Here is a 27,905-nt window from a genome sequence, read left to right on the forward strand (position 1 = left end):
TTTCTGCCAGGTACTTGCGACCTGGCTTAGCCATTGTTTGGAAAACAGGATACTGGGCTAGATGGACCATTGGTCTGACCCAGTATGGCTACTCTTATGCTTCATATAGCTCCCAATTAATTTTTGGCATAACTGTAGTTAGATGAGAAGGTTAAAACATATGAAATGTTGAAATTCTGCTTCCATACAACCGGTCATAAAACTCCTGCCCCGTCAATCTCTGACACACACGAGCTTGAGACTCTCCTCTATAACTAGCACTCAGCTGAAGCCCAATTCTCAGGCGTTCCAGTAGGGCCCTTTTACAGACACAGGACATTTAAATGCACTCTGGACAGTTCCTGGCTGCTTCTAAGGTTAAAATAGGAATAGAGAGGTGTGGTAGCCGTGTTAGTCCACTTTTAAAGGTAATCAATAGAAATAAAACAAAATAAAACATGGAAAAGAAAATAAGATGATACCTTTTTTATTGGACATAACTTAATACATTTCTTGATTAGCTTTCGAAGGTTGTCCTTCTTCGTCAGATCGGAAATAAGCAAATGTGCTAGCTGACAGTGTATATAAGTGAAAACATTCAAGCATTACTATGACAGTAAAATAGATACCATTGGAGATTCTACATGGAATGTTGCTATTCCACTAGCAACATTCCATGAAGAAGGCTGCGCAGGCTTCTGTTTCTGTGAGTCTGACGTCCTGCACGTACGTGCAGGACGTCAGACTCACAGAAGCAGAAGCCTGCGCGGCCACATTGGTGATCTACAAGGGCCGACTTCTACATGGAATGTTGCTAGTGGAATAGCAACATTCCATGTAGAATCTATAGAAATCAAACAAAATAAAACATGGAAAAGAAAATAAGATGATACCTTTTTTTATTGGACATAACTTAATACATTTCTTGATTAGCTTTCGAAGGTTGCCCTTCTTCCTCAGATCAGAAATCTTTTTCCATAAGTTTGTTCATTTGCTTTTTTATGCGGTTGTATGCGGTATCTTCCAGATTTCCGATCTGACGAAGAAGGGAACCTTCAAAAGCTAACCAAGAAATGTATTAAGTTATGTCCAATAAAAAAGGTATCATCTTATTTTCTTTTACATGTTTTATTTCTATTGATTAAGGTTAAACCTGGCTCTATGACACTTCAGAAAAGGAGGCATTGAGCACCAGAGTCCTGAATTCAGCACCAACAGGGGCGTAGGTACGGGTGGGCCTGGCTGGTCCCAGGACCACCCAATTTCGGCCCAGGCCCGCCCAGCGCCCGCCCCAGCACCCATTGCCGGCCACTGCTGCTTTTCCTGTTGAGCAGCAGGGCCGGCGCTACAAAGAGAAGAAGCGCTAACGGTGCTAAGGAAGACGAAAAATGTAAAAAAAAAAAAAAAAAAGCGCGGCACCGGCAGGCACTGTCTAGGCAGCCTTGAGGCATTGGCTGCTGGCTCGCAGGCTCCTCCCGTCTCACGTAGAGAGGGGAGGAGCCTGCAAGCCAGCAGCCAATGCCTCAAGGCTGCCTAGACAGTGCCTGCCGGTGCCGCGTTTTTTTTTTTTTTTTTTACATTTTTCGTCTTCCTTAGCGCTGTTAGCGCTTCTTCTTTTGTAGCGCCGGCCCTGCTGCTCAACAGGAAAAGCAGCAGTGGCCGGCAATGGGAGCTGGGGCGGGCGCTGGCATGCAGGGCGGGCCTCGTCGAAGAAAAGAGGGAAAACATGGAAGAATGGGGAGAAAAAGAGGGAAAACAGATGGAAGGATGGGGAGAAAAAGAGGGAAAACAGATGGAAGGATGGCAGAGAATGAGGGAAAACATGGAAGGATGGCAGAGAAAGAGGGAAAACATGGAAGGATGGGGAGAAAGAGGGAAAACAGATGGAAGGATGGCAGAGAAAGAGGGAAAACATGGAAGGATGGGGAGAAAGAGGGAAAACATGGAAGGATGGGGAGAAAAAGAGGGAAAACAGATGGAAGGATGGCAGAGAAAGAGGGAAAACATGGAAGGATGGGGAGAATGAGGGAAAACATGGAAGGATGGGGAGAAAAGAGGGAAAACAGATGGAAGGATGGCAGAGAATGAGGGAAAACATGGAAGGATGGGGAGAAAGAGGGAAAATAGATGGAAGGATGGCAGAGAATGAGGGAAAACATGGAAGGATGGGGAGAAAGAGGGAAAATAGATGGAAGGATGGCAGAGAAAGAGGGAAAACAGATGGAAGGATGGGGAGAGAAAGAGGGAAAACGGATGGATGGGGAGAGAGACTCTGGATGGAAGGATGGGGAGAGAAAGGGGAGAGACTGGAAGGATGGGGAGAGAAAGGGGAGAGACTGGAAGGATGTGGAGAGAGAAGGGACACTGAACAGAAAAGGGTAGAGTGATACAGAGACACTGGTTAGAAAGAGGGAGAGAGAGAGACATTAGATGGAAGGATCAGGAGAGAGGGTAGATGGATGGAAGGATGGGGAGAGAAAGAGGGAAGACGCTGGATGGAAGGGTAGGGAGAAAGAGGTGACACTGGACGGAAGGATGCAGAAAGAAAGAGGGGAGACTACTGGAAGGATGGGGCGAGAGAGGGGAGACTGGAAGGATGGGGAGAGAAAGAAGAGAGCTGCTGAATGGAAAAGGAGAGTAGTGAAAGACTGGAGAATAAGAGGAAGGGGCATGGGGAGAACAAGGGAGAGAAAAAGATGAAAAGCCATAAGTAGATGAAGGAAATTAAAGAATGGATAGTAAGAATGAATTAAATCTGGACACAGAGAGAGGCAGAAAAATATTGAAGAAAGCAAAGAAAAAGGAGAGAAAAAGGAGAAATGGCCAGGAAACCGTGTCAGAAGAGTTAAGTGAAAACGAAGGAAAGCAGAATCTAGAGACTGGGAGCGACACAATGAGAAAAAGTAAATGGCCATACAAGAAAGGTAAAGAAAATAATTTTATTTTTAATTTAGGATAAAGTAATATGGTGCTAATAAAGTTTCAGAGACCAATACTTCCTTCCTTAGGTCAGGCGAGGATACCGTAACAGCATTATACTGACCTGAGGCAGGAGGTTTTGGCCTCTGAAAGCTCACTGAAAAGGGTGTTAGGCTATTAAATAAATTTTCTGAAATCTGATGCACTGAAAAGCAGCACTTTACCCTGTGTGACAAATGCATCTGATTAGCGTGACTAAATTTTGCAGGGGGAGGGGGGTAGAGAGAAAATTTTGTGCCCACCCACTTTGGGTTCAGGCCCATCCAAAATTGGCAGTCTGGCTACGCCACTGAGCACCAATAGGACAACACTCACTCATGAGATAGTGAAATAAGAGTTTCCCATTACAAACATACTCTTCAGTCCTCACACAAGTTTCCCCAAGCGCAGCGCTGCAGTCTTAAAGAGCTATGAAAAAGTCATCTACTCCCACTCACCCTTTTCAGAGGAACGGTGCTCCTGAACCAGTTGTAATCAGGAGAGACCTTAATCTCTCCCATGATGCTGAGCTGAAACCAGCCTTAGGTGAACCTGCAACAAACACATGTGATGCGTCAGAGTACACAGTGATCTCTTCCTGCCATATTCCTATACAGATCCTTCTTCTCCTGCTTCCAGTCGGTCAGTTCGGCCTGGTCCCCCTTCTTCCTTCCACTGTCTAATCAGTTTTATGAAGCAGCATCTCTTGCTCAGACTGGACAGTTTTACTCAAGCCCAGGCAGCTCCAGCAGCTGTTGCGGGCTCGAGGGCCGGCCACTCTGAGCCACTCCTGCTCCGGTAGCAGCAGACACCCTCCCTCCCTGGCACAGAACAAATCTCTCCTAAGTGCCAGGCCTAGAACTGACCAACCCTAGCAGACAGTGGATCCAAACCCAGCTGCAATCTAGACCATTTTACATTCATTACTTCCACCACTTTATTTAGATTTATTAACCGCTTTTAGGAGAAGATACACCCAAGGTGCTGTACAACAGGAATACTTTGATAGTGTAACAGTAAAATGACCAAATGTTAGCATAAACCAAAGAATAAAGTAAATTTAGAAATAGCCAGATTAAATCCAGTAATATCAATAATATGATAGTGTCAGAAAAATGCAGACACAAACAAGTATGGGAGCTTGATAGTCACAGGATAGTCAATGGTCCACTACTGAAGGAAGTATACAAGCTCTGCAGATACATGGATGACATCTTCCAGGCTCTGCATGGCTTGACACCACTGAGAAACCAGGGTCCACTGAGCTGATCTTATGTGAAGACGTGTCATGGGTGTAACATACACTGTGGAAGACATGTGGCCCAACAATCTCAACATCTGCTGAGCGTGACCTACTAAGAATCTCGAACCCTGGAAGCAAAGTACAACAAAAGTATCCGCTCATCTCCAGAAGGTAGGCTCGAACCTTCTGTGTATCGAGCAGGGCTCCTATGAACGCCAATTATTGGACAGGGAGTAGATGGGACTTGGAGTAGTTTAAAACAAACCCTAGTAGCTCGAGCACCCGTCCACATGGACTCTTCAGCACCATCCGGAGAGGTGCTCTTTCCAGCCAATCATCGAGATATGGGAACACATGGACTCCCAAGTCTGCACAGCGATGCTGCAACTACTACTAGACATTTGCTGAAGACCCTGGGAGTTGACGTGAGGCCAAAAGGCAACACACGGTACTGAAAGTGATGTGTTCTCAGCTGAAACTGAAGATACTTCCAGTGGGCTGAAAGTATCGGGATGTGAGTATATGCATCCTTTAAGTCCAGACAGAAGGGTGCCCAGGGAAACCATCCTGAACTTTTCTTGGACTAGGAATTTATTCAGGGCCCTTAGGCCTAGGATGGGATGCATCCCCCCCCCCCCCCCCCATTTTCTTTTGCACAAGGAAGTACCTGGAATAGAATCCCTGCCTTTTCTCCCCAGGTGGAACTGGCTTGACCGCGTGGCATTCAGGAGGGTTGAGTTCCTCTGTAACTACCTGCCTGTGCTGCGAGCTGAACGAATGAGCTCTCGGTGGGTACCTAAGTATTGCCACCCTGGGACAGACCAAAGGTCCATCAAGCCCAGCATCCTGTTTCCAACAGTGGTCAATCCAGGTCACAAATACCTAGCAAGATCCCAAAAAAGTACAAAACGTTTTATGCTGCTTATCCCAGAAATAGTGGATTTTCCCCAAGTCCAATTTAATAATGGTCTATGGCCTTTTCCTTTAGGAAGCCGTCCAGACCTTTTTTAAACTCGCTAAGCTAACCGCCTTTACCACAATCTCTGGCAACGAATTCCAGAGTTTAATTAAACATTGAGTGAAGAGAAATTTTCTCCGATTCGTTTTAAATTTACTACTTTGTAGCTTCATCGCATGCCCCCTAGTCCTAGTATTTTTGGAAAGAGTAAACAAACGATTCACGTCTACCCGTTCCACTTCACTCATTATTTTATAGACCTGTACGATATCTCCCCTCAGTTGTTTTTTTCTCCAAGCTGACGGGCCCTAGATGCTTCAGCCTTTCCTCATAGGGAAGTTGTCCCATCCCCTTTATCATTTTCGTTGCCCTTCTCTGTACCTTTTCTAATTCCACTATCTTTTTTTTGAGATGTGGTGACCAGAATTGAACAATATCCGAGTTGCAGTCGCACCATGGACCGATACAAAGGCATTATAATGCCCTTATTTTTGTTTTTCATTCCTTTCCTAATAATACCTATCATTCTATTTGCTTTCTTAGCTGCCACAGCACACTGAGCATAGGGTTTCAACGTATCATCAACGATGTCTAGATCCCTTTCTTGGTCGGTGACTCCGAACGTAGCAGAATAATACAACACACAAAGGTGGATTGGCAAAAGATATTTTATCTAGAAAAAAGCTTAGGGCAGAAAATACAGCACTGCTTCGGCACACCTGTGTGAATGAATGTCTGTGCTAAGCAGGGGGCTGTGTCTGAAGGTAAGATGTGTGTGTGTAGGGGGGGGGGGGGGTATGTATGCTTGTGTCCCCTTGTCCCTCTCTGGGGTTTTAAATACAGATGCACAAAACTTTAACAACCCTTTAACCACCCTTTATCGAAGAAATTGCCAACCGTTTCATGTACTAAAGCCCATTTTTCGAGGACCGTAGCAGCTAACGAAAATGGAATGCAGATGAGCAATTAGTGTAGAAACCCTTTTGAAATGACATGCACTAACGTTTTCCGACTGGTTTAACGAAGGAAAACGCCGAGAAATCTAACGAGAGGTCTGTACCTCTCGTTAGGGCTCTCCGGCAAAAAACTCTACTGTAGAACTAAAAAAAAAAAAAAGAACAAGGGAGGTGAAAACACGCACCAGTGGCGTCCTTTATTGACGCCCCAGGTCACCGCTGCTCCCCGCTCCCTCTGCAAGCAATCCAGAAGTTAAAAAATAAATGACCGGGAGGGGGCAAAGGCGCTCGTCAGACGGGGGTGGGCCCAAAAGGAGAGAGACGCGAAGGAAGAATGGAAGACAGAGGGGTCAGCTGATCTTCTTGCCCGTGCAGCGCCTTCACATAGAGGTGAAAGGCGCTGCACGGGCCCGGTAAGAGGGGGGGAATGGCGAGGACCCGCGGAGGAGGCGGGGCACAGGGCGGAGGGTGTCAGTCAGGAGGCGGAGCTGTGTGGTTGACAGTAGAGAGGAATGGAGGGGGGCCGGCCGGGGCTTCTAAAGTAAGGATTTCTTTGTTTTGCTTTTTAAATTTATAATGCGGGGAGCAGCAGCGACCTCAGACGGGGTGGGGGGGGGGGGGCAAGGCCATTCAAGCAGGACGCTCCTGATGAGCGCCTTTGCCCCCTCCTGGTCCTTTTTTGTTTTGTTTTTATTTTGGGAGCCATGTGTTTGTTTTTTTTTGTTTTGACAGTGGCATGCGCAGAGCAACCAGCATAACGCTTGGCTGCTCTGCGCATGCTTTAGGGGCCTTTTACCGACGGGGAATACGGACGTATTGATACCTTGTACTTTTCAATACCGCACCGAACATTTCTGAGCTGTTTTTTTAATGCATTCTTCGTTTTTTTTAATTCGCTAAGTACTTTTACGATTTTGATTTTTTTACGTTTGGTTGATGCATCTGGGCCTGAATTCTTTTCCCAGGCATTGACCTATGATATAATTTGGTTTGCTTTGATCCTATGTCTCATGATTCACCAAGGAAGTGTGAATTCCTGTGAACTAGCAGAGTGGTATATTTCTGTTTTCCTAGGCAGATTCTGGTCTGTTTTATTGCTTAGAAGCAAATGTGTTAGGAGACATCCTGTCTTTCACCGAAATCCATAGGGGATCAGACTATGAGGGGAGGAGGGAATGTCAGAACTGCTCTCCCAGAGGTCTTAGGCTGACACAGAGTAGGCCCTGAAGCCTCTGTTAGGCTAACTCTTAGGGCCTTTCACAGCATAAGGTAATGCTGACACTGGCATGGGTGGCAGTCGACACCGGTGTTGGAGGCCGTACCGCAGGTTGAGGGCCACGTGAGGCCACAATGGGAGGCAGGGTAGGTGCAAGCACCCCCGGTGCTGATGCACACCATTGCATAAGGCCATCAAGCAACTCAGGAAGCAAGGCCCAGCTGCGCTCATCGAGAGCCACTGGAAAAGCTGGGGTTCCAAGTTATGAGACAAGTTGCAGATCTGTCAGGGTCGATATTGGAGCCGGCGGGTGACTGCTGGTAGAAGAGTGCATCGGTACCTTCTTTATGAAGGGAGAGAGGTCCTCCCAGAATCAACGCTTCTCAAATGCTGAATCCCTCGATGCCCCGGAACTCCCGGCACCATGTGTCGAGGGGGATCAATGACTATGCTTCTTGGCCTTCGCCCAAAGCTTGTCACTGAGGCTCCTCGGTGCTGACAAGGACGACATCGAATCATCACGTCACCTCGGGGTCAGGTCTGACACAATGATGGCCGGTTCCAACGATGGCCTGTCCCGGGGGCTCTGCAGAGCAGTACCTGGAGACAGGTGGAGATCCACTCAATGCACCACTGCTCCCACTGTTTGCAGATCTAGCAGCAGCTATGCTTACTGATGCTGTGGATGCCAGTGCGATGCCAACATTGATGCTGATACCAAGGAACCAGAATTGGCTCCCAAAAGTTTCTCGCATTGAGCTTCTCTGGAAAGCTGGGCCCTTTTCTTCATACGAAGACAAAGGTTGCAGTTTTCAAGGCTAAGGTCGGGCCCTAAACAATGGAGACATCAAGAATGGGTGTATGTTCCAGAGATCATCTGATTGCACCAGGTGCAATGCTTTAAGCCACTGAGAACTTTATTGGACATGGATAGGAAAACCTCATCAGCTAACTTAAAAGAAGTGATGGTGCCGGAAAAAGGGATGAGACACCGGAGAAAAAATAGGATGTAAACCCGGCAAAGGCCCAAAAGTGGCCTTGCGATGACAAAAAATTAAGGAAACTGAAAAATTTGGTAAAAAACTAAGAAAATAAAGGAAGGAGTTAAACAAAGTTTTGCGAATGGAAGGACCGCAAAAAATGAAGAAAAACACACCGGACGCACAAAAGAAGCTCTTGGACTGAGCAAGTGTGGAGTGAAAAAAAGTACACCCTCTCCTCACCACAGTAAAAAAGCAACTGAGGTGACGTAATTCCTCCTGCTGCCTATTTTCAAAGCTGCTATGTGGATACAGCCAGCGAGAATCATTCCCATTGCTTCCGCACCCTCTGTACAGTTCCTGGATGGTAATGTATAATGGTGACATTCAGCTACTACACGTAATAACTTACTTACTGTGGTTACCATGGTCTATGTATAAATCAGCGGGGCAAGGATCTGGCTAGCAGTGCTGAATAGATGCATTTTCTTTTAAAACGCTGCAACATTACTACTACTAAGCATTTGTATAGCGCTCATTCTGCCTCGCCTCACCCTATGCTTGGAACAACCTTCCTGAACCCTTACGCCAAGCCCCCTCCCTGCCCGTCTTCAAGTCTTTGCTTAAAGCCCACCTCTTCAATGCTGCGTTCGGCACCTAACCCTTACCGTTCAGTGAATCCAGAATGCCCCAATTTGACTGCCCCTATCGGACCGACCGTTCACTTGTCTATTAGATTGTAAGCTCTTTGAGCAGGGACTGTCTCTCTTTGTTAAATTGTACAGCGCTGCGTAACCCTAGTAGCGCTCTAGAAATGTTAAGTAGTAGTAGTAGTACTAGATGTACGCAGCACTGTACACTTTATACGCAGGTACTTTCTCTGTCCCTAGAGGGCTCACAGTCTAATGTTTTTGTAAGTGACTTGCCCAAGGTAACAAGGAGCTGCAGCAGGAATTGAGCCCAGATCGCCAGGTTCAAGGCCTGCTGCACTAACCATCAGGCAACTCCTCCATTAAAACAAACAATAGTACATACACCAGAGGTGTGGGTAAGAGTAATGCATTTGTGAACATAGAAGGCAGGCCAGTAACAATGAAGGTGAGGTTGAACTTTAAGGCATGGTAGGAAGTAATATGTTATATCAAATCACTTCTTTACCCTTTGCCTCGCAATATTCTGGTCTATTCCCTCGTCCTCTCTCAATTAGATTATTATGATTCTCTGTACAAAGGTCTGAGACAAAAGGATCTGTGTCGTCTTAAAATTATTCAAAACACTTCTGCTAAAATCATTACAGGATCAAAGAAATATCATCATGTAACCCTGCTCCTCTACCTACAAAATTCTTCTATTAGTCTTCAAGATTAGAACGTCTGAAACCCCCTCTTTCTTGGCACGTGCCCTGTATGCCCCTTCTCAAGCACTCCGTTCATCCCAACGTATTTCAGCTGTGCCATCCTTCCATCATATTACACTCGATATTACTCGAGAGTCTATTTTTTCTATTGCGAGTTCCTCTTTACGGAATGCTATGCCCTTTCACCTCAGATCACAGACTTCTCTAGGAAAATTCAAAACAAACCTTCAAACATTCGTCTTTGAGGATGTCTTTATATTTACATAGATTGAGGGATGAGCCCGTCAACCTGCTCAGACATACCAATCCCTATCCTATTCCTGCCGATACCCTATCGTTCCTTTCATCAACTGTAACTCAAGTTTCTCCCTCCCTACACTTTTTTCCCCCCTTATTCTCTCCCTTTCGATTTTCTCTTATCTTTTTAGAACTGTAAGCTGCATATATACATTTTATTTGACTTGCGGGAAACCAAGACTGGAATAAGCTTGGAAAGAAGCACTGTTCATGTAAGGCCTGAACTACGCTAGATGATACAGAAATTCCTCTCAGGGTCTGAACACAAACCAACCTGAACTAAATCAGTTTAAATCCCGAGACCCGGAACAAACGTCAGATTGATAGAACTTCAAAATACTCTTCAGGCTTCTGACAGCACAGGAGAAAGGGTACTGTACACTGCTGAGAAACTGACAGCCTTCTATTAAGCTGGAAAACATTTTTTTCCTGCTTCCTGCAGCTGCACTCCGATTTCAAACATACATATACTTCTGCTTTCTTGTACACAATGGCATAGGCAAAGAGCAAAAGTTCCATTACAGCAAAATACGCCTGTGGGTGTCTCATGACTGACAATATTATTAATGCACAAAGCAAAAGCCCTAATTATACAGAATCTAGAGACAACATATCAAAAAGAAAGAGATCAGAACTGCAGCTCAGACACGAGCAAGTCACAAAACTCCAAAGAACAGCGGCAAACTAAAGGGGTCTTTTACTAATCCACGGTAGCATTTTTAGCTCACAGCAGAAATCATGTACGTCTCGGCGTTTACCACCAGCTGATTTCTACCATGAGCTAGAAACACTACCGCAGCTTAGTAAAAGACCTCCTAAACACAGTATTTTAACATCTGGCATATTTTTTAATAGGGTGCTGTTAAACCAGCACTGTATTTCTTGGATCTGCGTGGCCATAAAAGATATGCTTATGACTGCTTATCTGTTTGGTTTATGGTTTATTGGGTTTAATATACCGCCTTTCGAAAAATGTGAGGCGGCTTACAAAATCAAATCAGAAATAAAAAAGGAACTACAAAACCCTAATAGGAAAGGTATAAGGAGGTTATAGGGAAGTGAAAGAAAACAGAGAGAGTTATAAGAGTAGACACACTATTGATCCCAGAAGGCAATTAACTGGGAAGGGGTAGAAATGTGAAAAATCAAAGCCCAAATGCACAGGAGAACAGGTGTGTTTTCAGGCCAGCGTTAAATTTAGGGAAGGTTCCTAGCACTGTAATATTTATGCTGCACTTGTTTCAATAAAAGACCTTGTCAAATTTAAAAAAAGAAAAAAAAAAAGAAAAAGAAAATTATTTACAACTAGTAAAAAAGGTCCGTTTCTGACACAGATGAAACGGGCGCTAGCAAGGTTTTCCTCGGAGTGTGTATGTGCGAGAGTGACTGTGTGTGTGACAGAGAGAGAGTGAGACTGGGTGCGAGTGTGTCTGTGAGAGAGAGTGTGTGTGTGTGAGAATGAGAGTGTGTGCAAGGGCCCCCCCCCTCCCTCCCTCCCAGTTCCAGGGTCATTCCCTCCCTCCCTTCCTCCGACTTTCAGGGTCCCCCCCTCCCTCCCTCTGAGTTTCAGGGTCCCTCCCTCCTCCGAGTTTCAGGGTCCCTCCCTCCCTCCCTCCCCAGGAGTCGTGGTGGCTGCCCAAACACCCTCCCATGGGGCCCGGAGGGGCAGCTGCGGCTGTTGCCTGCTTTCCTCCTCTTTCGCGCTGCTCTGACTCCTGAGGTCCCCCCGTCCCCAGCACAGGAACACGCGAGCGCACCCGCGCACCGGCTCGGCACAGCAGCACGCTCTCCGTGGCTCTGCCCCCTCCACTCACGCCCAAGGAGGACTCTGATCTTTCTTCCCTGCCATTGGTCACGACGCTCTTGACTACTCCGCCCCTCAATGCTTCTGTTTCTCATTCAAGCTCCGCCCCTGTGCCCTGCCGCTTTCGCCCCTCCTCCTCTGGCGTTCTACGTGACATCAGCCTGATCTATGGAGCCTAGCAGACCAACTCCGAAGAAAGCCACGGACACAGGCAGCAAGATAGAATGTTGGAGGTGATAATTCTATAGGATTTGTTTACAACTATGGTGCAGTACCACAAAAAGGGTATCCAGTTAACATACTGGTTTCTGCAGCCCCACAATTGTGAACAATCGGAGCCACTGTGATATAACTCTTCAAAAATTTTAAACATCCTAGAGGACTAAAGTAAATGCAGAGGGTACCTAGATAGTTACAAATGATGATACACAAACAGAAGATTCCTAAATAACAGATCATCAAATAGTCGGTCTAAGACTGCGGCTCTATCACTTTCAGAAAACCAAGCATCTTTTGATTAAGAAGTACTTAAGTACGTAAGTAATGCCACACTGGGAAAAGACCAAGGGTCCATCGAGCCCAGCATCCTGTCCATGACAGCGGCCAATCCAGGCCAAGGGCACCTGGCAAGCTTCCCAAACGTACAAACATTCTATACAATCAAGCCATTGTGACATCACTAATGAGGTTGGCTCTTATTGGTGGAATGAACCACTATGACATCACAATAAGTTAAATCACTGCTCTATGTAATAAAAGTGAGCCAAGTAGAGGGCATAAGTACATAAGTAATGCTACACTGGGAAAAGACCAAGGGTCCATCGAGCCCAGCATCCTGTCCATGACAGCGGCCAATCCAGGCCAAGGGCACCTGGCAAGCTTCCCAAACGTACAAACATTCTATACAATCAAGCCATTGTGACATCACTAATGAGGTTGGCTCTTATTGGTGGAATGAACCACTATGACATCACAATAAGTTAAATCACTGCTCTATGTAATAAAAGTGAGCCAAGTAGAGGGCATAAGTACATAAGTAATGCTACACTGGGAAAAGACCAAGGGTCCATCGAGCCCAGCATCCTGTCCATGACAGCGGCCAATCCAGGCCAAGGGCACCTGGCAAGCTTCCCAGGGACAGCAACTAACTCTGCTGCTCTTAATGTCACAATGGTGCCAATCTCATTTTATAGAGTTATCATATCATTCTTAGGACAAAGGAAATCTGAAAGTTAGCAAGCCACTCCTCCCAGAATGATGCTGCAAAAAATATATTTTGTTTTGTGTTATATAAACAATGAGTTAATGGGCTACTTGAAAAGTGCCCATCCTCCCTGTGGGTAAAATGTATGTGCTGATGATTCTTTGAGTTGGTGTGATTGTCAAGGCCTGTTTTGTGATGACTGAAGTTGCTCTTTGCTGTCCTCAGAAACTGCTACTCTAAGGCCCCCTGATACGCAAAGCTCTGGCACTAAAGTGAACAGCGCCCGCCCCATACCATAGGAACAGCGCAGAAAAATAGTCCTCCAAAGCTCAAAGCTAACTGCATTCAACTTATATGCACGCTAGGAGACCGAAAATCAGGGGGAGAAACGTGCCTGAAGCCAGAAGCGTAGCCAGGTTGAAGACACAGGAGGAGCAGAGAGCAGACCACTGGTGGTGCCAGCATGTTTTAAATGCGACGGATCACGTAAAAAATAGGCATCGGAGGAAGTCCGTTTTGGGGAGCGGCTGCTCCCCCTGGTGCCCCTCCCCAGCTACGGCTCTGCCTGGAGCATGCACACAAAAGTTTCACCGTAAGCGTAGTGCGCATGCCCAGGCAACCCTGAAGTGAAACACACATCGGCGCCATTCTTCTACACCTTTATAAGCTTTTCAAAATATTTTTTCGCTTGAAAAGGTTTCTACATAAGCGCAGAAAACAGATGCCAACGTGGGCTTTCACTTTCAGGTTTGCTCAGAGTCGCACACATTTGCTTCTCAGTACTGGCACTTAGAGGCTTATTACCCAGGCTTCTTTCCGCTTTCAAAGCGAATCAAAACTGGCGGATATTAAACAGAAAATCATAAGAAATCCTCTCTTCAAACCCACTGGAGGTAGATTTCCAGCAGTAAGAGCAGGGTTTCCTTATGTGCCATTCTCTAAACCTTGAGAGGGCATAGCAAAAGACCTCATTAAAATCCCTTTATTTTAATACAATTTGCGTCCATCAGCCCTCTGAGCATTCTGCATAGATTCACACCAGTGCTAGTCCAGCGATAATTGGCTCTAAAACCAACATTAGGTTTTGCCCCTTGGGGCCAAAGTGTCTACTTTGCCTAATGGTAAAAAACCAGCACTAAATTATGTCCACAAAAGTTTCCAATTTTAAATTATTAAACCGACTTCTGCAACCTTTACATAGCTATCGAGCTGAAAGAACTTGTTAGAGTATCAGACAAAAATTGTTTGTTTTTTATACAAAAGTAAACACCAATCCTCTTTAAAAAAAAAAAACATTCCGTGTATATTGCCATGTATGTATGCACCTTAACACAATACCATTTGTAATTCTGTTACCCGGAAATGGCAACAGCCATTACAGCAAATGTAAGCCACATTGAGAAAAAATGTGGGATACAAATGCTACAAATAATAATATTATTATTACAAAATTGCTTTTCATGTGGGTTTTAACCACTGAGTTCGATTCCCACTTCAGGCACAGGCAGCTCCTTGTAAGTCTGGGCAAGTCACTTAACCCTCCATTGCCCCAGCTACAAATAAATACCTGTATATAATATGTAAGCCGCATTGAGCCTGCCATGAGTGGGAAAGCGCGGGGTACAAATGTAACAAAAATAAAAAATAAGCAAGACTAAGGGGTCACATTGGACAGCACCTTCTGGGTGACAGCAAAGAGCGTCTAGTCCCAAAGCACATTAAGTGAAAGAACCATCAACTGTAATTACTTGCAGGGTGGACACCCAAATCTCAAGGAGGTTCCATGGTGTAATTTGTTAGTACTCTGGACTCTGAATCCAGCGATCCGAGTTCAAATCTCGGTGGGACCTAAGCTTTTCCTCGCCACATTGCATGGACCCATACTGGCCTTAATCTGCCATTTATTAAGTAATAAACTTTTGGAAACTGTCCTCTTTAGATATACATAAAAACAAAGTGTTAATATTATGAAATACGTGACTGTCATTTTTCTTCGAGATCGGGGCAAGTAGGTTATCTTTAATGACCAGTAAGGGGGGAGGGGGAGGGGAGAGACTAGGGGCCTGAAAGTTAAGAAGGATGTTCACCAATGCCCTTGCACTAGCCCTACCTTTCTGCATCCAGGATGACATATAAATGATGTGAGCCCTTCTCTCCCCTTCCCCGTGAAAGGAATCTGCCTCCCAATTCCTCTACGTGCATCTGTCTGTCTGTGTGACCGGAAATGGTTAATTTCTGCGAAGAACAGCAGAGCTAAAGGTGCTCTCGGGGGCAGTTACCAGGGCCAAACCTCGTTCCAAGGCACGTGCACTATGATGTCTCTGTGATTCGTCGCCCTATAAGAGAGCTCTGCCGTTGCACGAGCGCAGCCTCCTCCCCTACTTACCGCCTTTCACAGCGCCGCGGGTCGGACCGCTCTGAGCACCAACTACCAAGTCTATATCCCCCCCCACAACAAACTATATTGTGCAGCAGCAGGACTCTCTCTCTCTCTGTCTGTCTACACTTCCGGGTGGCGGCGCTGCGTCGGGTTGCTTGCTTTAGCCGTCAGATCACGCGCTCATAAACCAGTAACGTAGTAGACCTAGGAGCGCGCGATCACGCGCCGGCACCCGGAAGGCGAGGAGGAGGACGACGAGCCGCGTGCGCGTGCGCACGCGCGCGCTTACCACTACCAGTCGCTCCCGAGGAAGTTTAATGGAATGGCTCCCTCTCTGAGGCGCAATTCGGGGGTGAGGCTTGAAACGCATGCCCTCCCCCTCTCGCGGCGTATTGCATCACACCACGGCACTGCGCTTGCGCTGACGTAGTACGCCCTGCTCCGTCCTGACGAGGCGTTAGCAATGCAGAGGCCGCCCGTCGGACGCTGACGGCTCCGCTCAGGGCCCGGGTCAATGGGTAACGTTGTTTGTCAGCTCTGCTGCTCGTGAGTGAGGCCTGACGGGTGCTCGGCGGCCTTCCTTTAGGCCTGTGAGGCGGCGGGAGGAGAAGCGACAGCCCCGAGCGCCGCTCTTACCGGAGCTCCCAGTCCGGGCCTAGCCAGCTCTAGCCTTACTAGAGTCCCGGGGCTTTACCGGGGGAAGCCATGGCCTGTCCCTGCGCCGCCAGGATCATCAAATCCTCCCTCCACTCTGCCCACAGGGGTAAATGGAATAGCCGTCTTGTTTTTATTGCTGTTTATTATTCTGGAGCATTACGTGGCTGCTGCTATTTGTCAAGAGTGGACAAGCTTTTAAGCAGTTATTTATCAAAGCAAAGCAGATAATGTAGCTGAACTTGGATGAATTCCTGGGGGAATATCGTGTTTTATTATTATCTTGTTACCCAAGATCCTTCTGTAATACTCAATGTCTATTTTCACATATTCATGATGTATTTTAAGCCACATTGAGCCTGCAAAGAGGTGGGAAAATGTGGGATACAAATGCAATAAATAAATAAAAAAAACTCGGGGGATTCAGCTCCTTAACCCTGGTGACATGGATTGACCCACTCTTAGAAACAGGATACTGACTGGACGGACCTTTGGTCTGACCTGGCGGATAATTGGATGGCAGGAAACCAGTTTGGCAATCGTATACTTGCCATTCTTTTATCTTTCATATCTAGTTACTTATTAATGGCACACAAAACACACAAGAAATTCATAATATCCATATGTTTCTATTTAGTATGGCCTAGAATGGTCATGCGTATGGTTTCATGATTGTTTCTTTCACTCTGATGACTGTTCTCAATTTTTCTATTGTTTATGTTGGGTTTAAGCCTCCATTTATTTAAGGCTTCTAGTATTTTGCTTGTTGTACCTGGTTTTCTTTCACACATCCTAAGACGGGAGAGTACTATCTGTGAAGGTTTGTCTTGTGTGCTTGCTTAAGTAGGTGAAAGGAAACCAAGCAGAGAAAGATCCTTAAACATTGCTGACATGTATTGCATTTTTTTTTTTGTTTTATTTATACACTAGTTTGTGTGATATTTGTCTATTGGGAAGACAGTTTATAAGAACTTTAAATATAAATTAAGAAAGAGAAAAAGAAACCCAATACAGCTATGTGCTCTTGACATTATTTGGGGGTGGGGATTAATATAAAATATTTGGTATTTAATAAAAAGTAAATGAGGTCAGAAAGGAAAACCTGCATGTTTTATTTCTTAACTGCTTCATTTGGTCCAATAATATATTTCTAGAAAGATTTATTGTTTTAACTTAGTTACAGTATATTACTTTCCTTCTCCAACACCATTGTGTACTATTAGGTTAGTATTAACTCTTTTTCACTCCCAAAATGTGCATTTTGGGGGGATTTCAGTCATTTAATTCACTTTTATTTCGAGTTTAACTGAGATGGTGTAAGTAAACAAACATTTTTGTCAGTAAACTGTAGTGTCTTGTTTTCTGGGATGTTATATTGTCACATCTTTCATGAATCAACAGGAAAATGTCAGCAGCAATTTTGAAATGGGCATTATTAAATGTTTAGGGAGAGATCTGGCCAATTCTTCAGATGTAATAATATGGAAATTTGGCTTTGCAATACCCTTATTTTTGAGAGTTAGATAAAAGGTACAGCCACCTACAGATAGCTTGACTTTTCTATGGCGTTCCCTAAAAGGTTGAGTCGTTCATTATTCTATGAAACATGAATTTAAGTCCAGTGTTGTTAATGACAATAATTGGTATTTTAAATTGAAATAAAAGGTTTTAAATGTGTGAATGATAGAAATAAAAGAAGAATGGAATTGCCTCCCTTCACATATCAGGATAATAACGCATTGCTACATGTTAAAATACAATTCGAGAGCCATTTGTTTGCTCTTGAATTCAGATTCTGAAAAATGTTGCCTGGTTGTGGTGGTAGATGAGGGTAGAATTTTGGCAGAGAAGGTAGTATGATTACAGTACCTTGAGTTATCAGGGGATACAGGGAGGTGTTTTGTTGAAACAAATTAATAGCAGCCTACATATGTTTTCCTGTTTTATTTGTTCCTTTGTCTTATTTTGTTTCGTATGAGGGGTATTTTTGATAAAACATCTAAGTTTGATTTTGCTAAAAAAAACCTCCCAGAATCGAGTGGTGAACGTAGCCATTTTTGAACCTGAAAAGGTCTTATCTTTTTGGTTTAAAAATCGCCTTTTTCTAGATGTTGTGCTCTGTACATTTTTTCTTTTGGACTTTTTTTTTTCCCTCCAAAATGGTCCTAAGAGAAAAATGCCCAAAACCAAGCCATTGGGATGTCTGGGGTAGAGAATAACACAAGGGTGGGGGACTGAAACCCTCTGCTCAGTGTGCTGCTGCGGCTAAGAAAGCAAATAGAATATTAGGTATTATTAGGAAAGGAATGGAAAACAAGTGAGGACGGTATAATGCCTTTGTATCGGTCCATAGTGTGACCGCACCTCTAATATTATGTCCAGTTCTGGTTGATGTATCTCAAAGAAGATATAGTGGAATTGGAAAAGGTGCAGAGAAGGGCAACGAAGATGATAAAGGGAGTGGGACAACTTCCCTATGAGGAAAGGCTGAAGTGCCTGGGGCTCTTCAGCTTGGAGAAAAGATGGCTATGGGGAGATACGATAGAGGTCTATAAAGTAATAAATGGAGTGAAATGGGTAGACGTGAATCGTTTGTTTACTCTTTCCAAAAATACTAGGACTAGGGGGCATGCGATGAAGCTACAAAGTAGTAAATTTAAAACTAATCAGAGAAAATTATTAAAATGACTTGGGGGAAACCCTCTTCTTATTTCTGGGATAAGCAGCATAAAATGTGTTGAACTTTTTTGGGATCTTGCCAGGTATTTGTGGCCTCGATTGGCCACTGTTGGAAACAGGATTCTGGGCTTGATGGATCTTTGGTCTGTCCCAGTGTGACAGTACTTATGTACTTTTAACTTGTTCCCATATCGTTCTCTACTTTGAAGGCTGTTAATGAATTGGGCATTTATGTTTGATGCAGCCGACAGTGTTTTCAGTTTTTGGAAAAACAAGCAAACGTGCTGGCCACAACTGGCAAAATTTGCACAGGGGATCCTGTGCATTCCTGCTACCAGCATATCTTATGAGAAGACATTTTCTATTGCAGTAAAGGCTGTGGAAGTTGGGAGAGCTAGACTGAATCCTGAGATGTTTGTTGACTTATTCATCCACAGATTAAAAAATCATAGCAGTGTTTCATAGGGCATATTTCTTCCCCACTAGGCCATATGGAATGGGTTGTATTTTGTATCCCTGGACATTTTAACAAGGTTTATTAGGGTTCCTTGGGGGTAGTAGAAGTCAGTTATTGTTGGGGTTGAAAGGGTAGAGAGTGGGGGTGGGGGTGTTATTATAGTTGCTCTTTGTTATTGTTTTTGTGATTTATAACAGTTGCACAGAATTTTGTTCCTTTTTATACTTTAATAAAATTATTTAAATATAAAATCATAAGTGTTTGAGGCTTTTGTAGATGAAGACAGGGCAGGGATGGAGACAGGGTTCCCGGGGACAGGACAAGGGCAGAGCCTGCGGGGACAGAGACCAACTTTGTCCCCATGTCATCTTCTAGTCTGGGGCCCATCATTCCTGGTAGACTGGCCACACAGACATCCAAACAGAGCAGTGGGGCAGTCTAGGGGACGCAGCAGTGGACTTTACATAAAAGGTCCCAGGTACATATCTCACTATAACTCCCTCATATGATGAGCCTGCCAGGAACAGAGGAAAAACCTATTGTACCTCACTGTACACCACGATAGTCCTCATGTTTGCAGGTGTCGCCTATATGTAGGCATCATATGTATTTAGGCTATTCCTGGGACCTGCCTGCTGCTCTAACAAGAATGGCCATCATATCTGAAGCTGTCATAGAGCCTGGTATGTACTGTCACAACTTAGGGGGATCTGTGACCACTGGGGGAGTAAGGGGGGTTATGCCTTAATCCCTCCAGTGGTCATTTAGGGCAACTTTTGGTCATTTAGTTGTGATTGAAACAGGTCTAGCCAACAAACGTTTTGTTTCATTATTGCGGAAAAATGTGTTATCTTTTGGTGCTGCCCAAAAGATGTCCTCAAAATGCCCCCTTGAAATTTGGATGTACTGTGGAGAAAAAAACATATAAAAATGAAGTGTCGAAAATCACAACTTGGATGTTTATGAGAGTGGAGTGGAGGAGTGACCTAGTTGTTAGGGTGGTGGACTTTGGTCCTGAGGAACTGAGTTCAATTCCCACTTCAGGCACAGGCAGCTCCTTGTAACTCTGGCCAAGTCACTTAACCCTCCATTGCCCCATGTAAGCCGCATTGAGCCTGCCATGAGTGGGAAAGCGCGGGGTACAAATGTAGAAAAAAATTGTATGTTTGTTAAAATATTTGATATACTATGATTTCCAACAGTAGAATCAAAAGTGGTTTACAATAATAAAACAATCAACAAACTGAATAGAATGCCATCATAATAATAGGAAAGAGCACACAGCAAGAATTTAAAAGAACATTCTGGAAATAGATAACACAAATAAGAGTGAAAGGTGAAATTCTCCACTCTCAGTTCTGACAAGTTTCTAATAAAAGGCCAAAGGCACTTTGAAAAAAAAAATGGGTCTTTAATAGCAATTTAAATTTGGGAAAGGAAACCTCGGAACGGATATCGGGAGGGAGATATTTCCACAACTTAGAGGCCACAAAGTAAAAGACTGATTTCCAGGTGGACTCATCACGGGCATGTCTGGGGGCGGGGCAGGTAAGACCAGGCGATTGGAATCAAGAGAACGAAGGGCACGGGAGGATTAATGAGGAAAGATAAAGAGATGTCCCTAGGTGAAGGGCTTTGTGGGTCAAACAGAATTATGCTTGTGTATGTTTTAGCTGTTACTCACCTAGACCCTGATGGGCTGTATCTATGCAAACAATAAAAATATCTCATTTTCAAAGGCTTTGCTGTTAAACCTCATGTACTGTAATTGTAAACTGCCTGGATGGCCTGACCTGTAAAGAGGTATATCAATAAATGTAACCTTTTTAGAGCTTGTAATTGCCCTATGTTCCTTTGGGCTTTCAGATTGCAATATGGCTTTATTAACTTCCCAGATTATTGCCCCTTATTTGAAACCCAACCCCCTGCTTTGAATGGTGGTACCTAGTGCTGCTGCTGAGCCACTAGGCTAGCCATTATCAACAGTTTCTAAATAGTTTATTTTAATTTTGTTTCCAAATTTAAAGAAGTGCTATTTTGTACCATATTCTTGGATAGTGTACTGACCAATTGGAAACAAAATACTGTATTTTTAAACATTTTTTTATTATATAGCCTGACTATATAAAGTGCTTTGCTCAGGTCCAGTTTTGCCAGTCTGATTGGTCAGCTCAGGATTTTGCGTGCACGTATTCTTCAGTTTCTGCTGTATAATTTAGTATGAGGAAAAAATACCTCCCAGTTTTCTATACAGTCTTCCTGCTGTTAACTGAGCTGTCAGTGATATTGGGTAAAGCTGCTTTTCAAAACTCTGTCCTGACCTAGTATATAAATCCATGACAGTATGGTATGTATTAATCTTGCTAAGAATCAGGAAAGCCAGCTTGTTTAGCAGATTGAAGTTCATCTTTTCTGGGTCAGCTCCCAGGTTGTTGTACTGCCTTTTGCTTCTCCCAAGGCCAAATATGCTAAACATTTTGCCACATAGATACACGGGACCTTATTTATTATGGCTTTTCTCCTATTTTATGGGGAAATGTTTAGCAAATCAGACTCTTAACAGGGGAACTCTCTTTAGTACATTTGATTCCAAGATAGCAAAGAGTTGGTATATGTGTGATTTACTTATTTGATCAGTAGTTCTGCTGCTGAAGGCTTTTAAAAGAGAGATGTAGGCAGATTACAGCATAATCCAGAGACGTTCAGTGCCAGTATCTTTCTCGAAATAAAACATATATTAACATAGTAAATGCGCATAGTAACATAGTAAATGACGGCAGATAAAGACCTGTACGGCCCATCCAGTCTGCCAAACAAGATAAACTCATTTTACATGGTGTGTGATTCTTTATATGTGTACCCGAGTTTGATTTGTCCTTTCTCAGGGCACAGACCGTAGATGTCTGCCCAGTATTGTTCTTGTACTAAGTTCTGAAGCTAACATCGAAGCCCCATAAAATTTACACTCCAGCCCATCCCTATCTATTCAGTCACGATCAGGGCAGGGCGTAGACCGTAGAAGTCTGCCCAGCTCCCATTTTGTTTCCAATTACCGGGGTCGCCACCCAAACTCCGCTGATTCTATGGAACCATTCCTTCTAAACAGGATTCCTTTGGTGTTTATCCCACACATGTTGAATTCCATTACCGTTTTTATCTCCACCACCTCCCGCGGGGGGGGGGGGGGGGTGGCATTCCACATATCCACCACCCTCTCAGTGAAAAAATACTTCCTGACATTAGTCCTGAGTCTGCCCCCCTTCAACCTCAATTCATGTCCTCTAGTTCTACTGCCTTCCCATCTCTGGAAAAGGTTCATTTGCGGATTAATACCTTTCAAATATTTGAACGTCTGTATCATATCACCCCTGTTTCTCCTTTCCTTCAAGGTATACATGTTCAGGTCAACAAGAGGCATATTTTCAAAGCACTTAGCCTTCCAAAGTTCCATAGAAACCTATGGAACTTTGGAAGGCTAAGTGCTTTGAAAATATGCCTCCAAGTCTCTCATACGGTTTGCAACGCAAATCCCATACCATTTTCGTTGCTTTTCTTTGCACCGCTTCCAGTTTTTTGGTTGTGTAAGATCTTCCAGATGACTTTTTTTTCTAGGACATGTTATTTTGCTTAGGAACGTTCAGGTTAATGAGCTTCTGGATAACTTTGCTCCCTCTTACAACACATGTTGCTGTTAACCCTTTTTTGACTCCTGTTGTATTATTCAGTGTCTGTTTTCTTATATCATCTAGCAAGTAACATAAAAATAATGATGACTTTGGAAGGTCTAATTTACTGTATAGCAACCTATCTTTATGCAAGGAAAGTAAACAAAAACAAGAGAAACAGGAAGCCTATATGGTTCTCCAAACAAGTGGCTGAAAAAATAAGGACAAAAGAGGTTTTGTTCAAGAAATTACAAACAGCTCAAAATACTGCTGCATATTTTATATGTAGATCTCACTTTGCCAAAGCCACTCGTCTCTTATATGAGCTACATTGGTTACCAATAAGAGACAGAATACCTTTCAAATAATGTTTTTGTTCACCAAATTCTGTTTGGTCAAGCCCCATCATCATATATGAATAATTTTATTGAATTATCTCCTCGTAATGCTGTTTCATCATCTAGAGAAGATCTTGTCATACATATCCCGATCTGTAAAAATGTGATATATAAAACAATTCACAATGCTAATTTCTCCTATCAAGGCACCAAAATTTGGAATTCTCTTCCTAAATCAGTCAAGTTTACAGATGATTACCTCACTTTTAGAAGTCTTCTAAAAATGCATTTCTTCAGTCTGGCCTTTCTGAATACAAAGAACTCTATTTGAATTCTACCCACACCCTTTTCTTAATCTCGTTTCTCATCTAGTCCTGCCTAATTATGCTCTTACCTCTCCAGCAGTAATTAGTTGTTTCAGAGAGTCTAAATCCCTGGTTACTTACTGCACATGTATTAATTTGCTTCTTGAACTTATTTTGTGTTATATTCTGTACATTATTTGTTCACTTTATTGTTTGTAAGCCACATTGAACTTGAGTCTATTTTGGGCTAATGTGAGGTATAAATGTCATAAATGAATAAATAAATACAAAAGAACTTAATAAGAAGTTCCTTGTCATCAAGCAGATGAAGCCATTACGTATGGGTTATGTCCATCAACCAGCAGGGGGAGATAGAGAGCACTCAAATTTCACAGTGCCACATGGTCAGCTAGCTCCACTGCCTCTTCAGTATTCTCTATCTCCCCAAGCAGGGTGGTTGCAGCTTGATCAAGCTCCTTAAAAAATCTGCCTGGGGGTGGCTCCTGGCTTGCCAGTTGTTAGCCGGGGTGTTAGTATAGCAACTTCACTTTAAAGGCACATAGGTTAGCCCTTTTTCCTGCCTTACCCATCCCCCCAGTGGATGTGAGCACATTAGTTTCACTTTTCCCTGCTCTTTCCCACTCTATACTTGGTGGATGCAGGCACATTGGTTCGCCTTTCCCTGCCTTTCCCACTGTTCTGTACCTCGAGTTGATTTGATTGCCTCTTTTGCTGTTTTCTCTACTTTCCTCACAGCGTTAAAAAAAAAAAAAAAAAAAAAGCAAGAGGTTTTCTTCAGTTTCTACAGCGTGACCGGAGCTTGTATACTCGGTCCAGTGAGGTAAGAGTGTTTTCTGACTCCTCCGGGGAGGGCCCGCGATCGGGACGTTTTTGGCGTGAAGCCGCCATTTTGAATTTTTCGGCGATGGCTGCAGAGAGTGTTAAGCACTGTTCCAAGTGTGGCAAGTGCAGATCAGCAGCGGGGCTCTGTAAAACGTGCTGCTCAGGTGTAAGAGCTGGCCCGAGCATGGCGAGTGATGATTCTTCCCGCTCGGTGGAGCTGGCAGCGGGTGCCATTTTGAAAGCACCACATGGCGCAACCCCCGCTGAGGTGGAGGGTCTGGAGACCGGAGGGGGCCCTCGAATTGAGGCTGGCCGAAGAGCTACTAGCCCCGGACTGGAACCAGGTGCCCAGGGCGAGTTTTTCTCCCCTGACTTTGTATTATTGCTTCATAATGCATATATGCTTAAGAGAGCTCAGCCACAGGGGTTTTCTACGGCCCCCCCCCCTTGCTGCCCCTCCCGTGGATGCAGGCCTGGGATTGCCCTCTGAGGCGTTTTTCCCTGATAGCTGGCCGCAAAAGAAGCGCAGAAGGGTAAATTCCCCTTCAGAGAGTGGCGCACCCCCCTTTTCCCCCCGTGGTCAGGATGTGGTGACTCTGAGGGATCTGGCAGGCCCTCGTGGCCAGAGGAACCAGAGGAAGGTGCAAAAGGGCCACTGGATCCAGATGATCTGTCCGCGGTGAGGATTTTCCACCGCGAGGAGCTGCCAGCACTTATTTCAGATTGCCTTACAGGTCCTCTCTATTGAAGATCCTGGGAGTGGCGTGGCCTCCTCTGGAAATCCGAGGATGGCAAGTACCAAAAAGCCTGCTCGAGCCTTTCCTTTGCATGACTCCATCCAAGAGCTTATTTCAGCTCAATGGGCTGACCCCGAAGGACCTTTGAAAGTTTCCAGGGCTATGGGGCAATTATACCCTCTGAGTGAGGAGCATTTGGCTCACTTTGCAATGCCTAAGGTGGATGCCCTAGTCACAGCTGTGACAAAGAGAACTACCCTCCTGGTTGAAGGACGTGTTGCCATGAAGGACATGCAAGACCGTAGACTGGAATCAGCACTTAAACGGTCCTTTGAAATTGCTGGTCTTACTATTCGGGCGTCAGCACGCAGTTGTTATGCTGCTGGAGCCTGCCTGGCATGGTTGCAACAGACAGTGGAACAGCCCGGTGATGGAGCAGAGCCCTTGTCTGAAGTGGCTCCGCGAATGGAGTCGGCCTTGTCCTTTTTGGCTGACGCCTTTTATGATATTGTCAGAGCTTCGGCTAAACAGATGGCTGTAGCAGTGGCGGCTCGCCGTCTTCTGTGGCTACGGCATTGGGCGGCGGACATGGCCTCTAAGCAAAGGTTGGTGAAGTTGCCCTTTCAAGGCCTTCTCCTGTTTGGTGAGGAGTTGGAGAAAATTGTGAAAGGCCTGGGAGATGCTAAACCCCAGCGCTTACCCGAGTATAGGCCGCGGCCTCCCTCCAAGGGTCAGGCGGTTCACTCCTCTTATAGACCTCGCTTCCGTGAAGCTAGAAGGTACCGCCCGGGGCGTTCTGCTGGGTCCACTTCTCGTGGCCGGTTTTCAGCAGAGGAACTCCTTTCGCTCGGACAAACGTTCCGCAGCAGCAGGCTCAAGACCTGGAGTTCAAGGGCGACCCTCTCAATGAGGGTGCGCCGGCCCCCTCCTCGATTCCTGTTATAGGAGGATGTCTTTCCCTCTTTCTCGAGGAGTGGGCCAAGATTACCTCAGATCAGTGGGTCTTGGAGCTGATCAGAGAAGGATACCGAATAGAATTCGATGCCCCGATAAGAGACGTGTTTGTTGGTGTCCCGATGCGGTTCTGCCGCCAAACGGGCGGCGGTAGAGGAGACCTTACAAGGCTTGATTCACATTGGGGCGGTTTCCCCCGGTACCTCCCGCCGATTTCGGCTGCGGCCGCTACTCCATTTACTTTGTGGTGCCGCGAAAAGGTGGGTCTTTTCGCCCTATTCTGGACTTAAAACAAGTCCCTAAGAGTGTGGCATTTTCACATGGAAACCCTGCGCTCCATCAGTGCGGCGGTACAGCCAGGAGCGTTTCTCACGTCTCTGGACCTGAAAGAAGCTTACTTGCACATTCCAGTTTGGCCCCCGCACCAGAAGTTTCTGCGGTTTGCGGTGATGGGAAAACATTTCCAGTTTCGGACCTTGCCTTTTGGCCTCGCCGCAGCTCCCCGAACCTTTTCCAAGGTAATGGTGGTAGTAGCTGCTTTTCTCAGGCGAGAAGGTATCCGGGTTCACCCTTACCTAGATGACTGGCTCATCAGAGCGGACTCCGCAACAGAGAGCCATCAAGCTACAGCCAGAGTGGTCTCAGTACTGCAATCTCTGGGCTGGGTCGTCAATGTAGCCAAAAGTCACCTGACCCCCTTGCAATCTCTAGAATACTTGGGGGCACGGTTCGACACAGACTCGGGATATGTATTCCTACCCGAGCAAAGGCGGTGCAAGCTTCAGAATCAGGTCTGTCTGCTCCTGAGGATGCCCCGCCCGCGAGCTTGGGACATTGTCCAGCTGTTGGGATCGATGACGGCCACCTTGGATTTGGTGCCCTGGGCGAGAGCGCACCTGAGACCTCTGCAGTATTCCCTGCTTCAACGATGGTCTCCAGTATCTCAGGATTCTCAATGCAGATTCTCTTGGCTCCCTGCGGCCAGACTCAACATGGAGTGGTGGCTCTCAGACAGCATGCTGCGGCAAGGAATGCCGCTGGTGCTCCCCGATTGGTGCCTAGTGGTGACAGATGCCAGCCTGAAGGGTTGGGGCGCACATTGCAAGGGGAAGCATGCCCAGGGTCTGTGGACACCCGATGAGTCGGAGTGGTCCATCAATCGCCTAGAGTTGAAAGCGGTGTTTCAGGTGCTTCTGGCCTTTCAAGTGACCCTGGAAGGATTGGCTGTCAGAGTGATGTCGGACAACACGACAACAGTGGCCTACATAAACCGACAAGACGGCACTCAGTGCAGAGCGCTGGCCACGCAGGCCGAACAGATTTGCCACTGGGCTGAGCTGCATCTACAGTTTCTGTCGGCTGCTCACATTGCAGGTCAGAGCAACGTGCAAGCCGATTATCTAAGCAGGCATCAAATCGATCCAGCGGAATGGGAACTGGCAGACGAAGTATTCCTGCAGATATGTGCCAAATGGGGCAAGCCCGTAATGGATCTTATGGCGACAAGCTCAACTGCCAAAGTCCCGTGCTTTTACAGCAGACTGAGAGATCCTCGCTCAGCCGGGTTGGATGCCTTGGCTCAACCCTGGCCTCTGGTATGTGTTCCTTCCGTGGCCCTTGATAGGGCGTGTGCTCCTGCAGATTCGGCTTCACCCAGAAGTGGTTCTCATCGCCCCGGATTGGCCCAGGGGGGCCTTGGTATGCGGACCTCCGACAGATGCTAGTGGAAGCTCCCCTTCCTTTACCTCTGGTACCGAACCTGTTGTCACAGGGACCGGTGGCCATGGAGAACGCTTGCCGTTTTGGTCTTACGGCATGGCTATTGAGAGGGTGCAATTGAGAGACAAAGGCTATTCCAGTAATGTTGTTTCCACTCTCCTGCAGGCCCGCAAGTGGTCCACTTCCGTGGCTTATGCCAGGATCTGGCGCCAGTTTGAGGCT

The 27,905-nt window shown here is 45.5% G+C and overlaps 2 protein-coding genes and 1 non-coding gene across 4 annotated transcripts in view; 2 read left to right on the forward strand and 1 right to left on the reverse strand.

Moving 5' to 3' along the window:
* SPG21 (SPG21 abhydrolase domain containing, maspardin) overlaps positions 1–15,494 on the reverse strand; it is a 91,797-nt gene extending 76,303 nt beyond the window's left edge. Inside the window, exons 1-2 of the mRNA XM_030189756.1 lie at positions 15,339–15,494; positions 3,396–3,489 (exon numbers count right to left, since the gene is read on the reverse strand). Coding sequence (XP_030045616.1) covers positions 3,396–3,458 — 63 coding nt within the window. The 5' untranslated portion in view covers positions 3,459–3,489; positions 15,339–15,494. The remainder of the gene's footprint in view (positions 1–3,395; positions 3,490–15,338) is intronic.
* TRNAQ-CUG lies at positions 14,730–14,802 on the forward strand. The gene has a single exon. It is a non-coding gene; the product is annotated as a tRNA-Gln (tRNA).
* Positions 15,495–15,762: 268 nt separating the features above from the next.
* The window catches only part of CLPX (caseinolytic mitochondrial matrix peptidase chaperone subunit), a 35,926-nt gene continuing 23,783 nt past the window's right edge, over positions 15,763–27,905 (forward strand). Inside the window, exon 1 of one of the 2 annotated variants that reach the window (XM_030190449.1) lies at positions 15,763–16,095. In XM_030190449.1, coding sequence (XP_030046309.1) covers positions 16,038–16,095 — 58 coding nt within the window. In that variant the 5' untranslated portion in view covers positions 15,763–16,037. The remainder of the gene's footprint in view (positions 16,096–27,905) is intronic. The other variant, XM_030190450.1, reaches the window with a different exon arrangement.

The sequence above is a fragment of the Microcaecilia unicolor genome, chromosome 1 (genome assembly GCF_901765095.1).
Source record: "Microcaecilia unicolor chromosome 1, aMicUni1.1, whole genome shotgun sequence".
Taxonomy (NCBI): domain Eukaryota; kingdom Metazoa; phylum Chordata; class Amphibia; order Gymnophiona; family Siphonopidae; genus Microcaecilia; species Microcaecilia unicolor.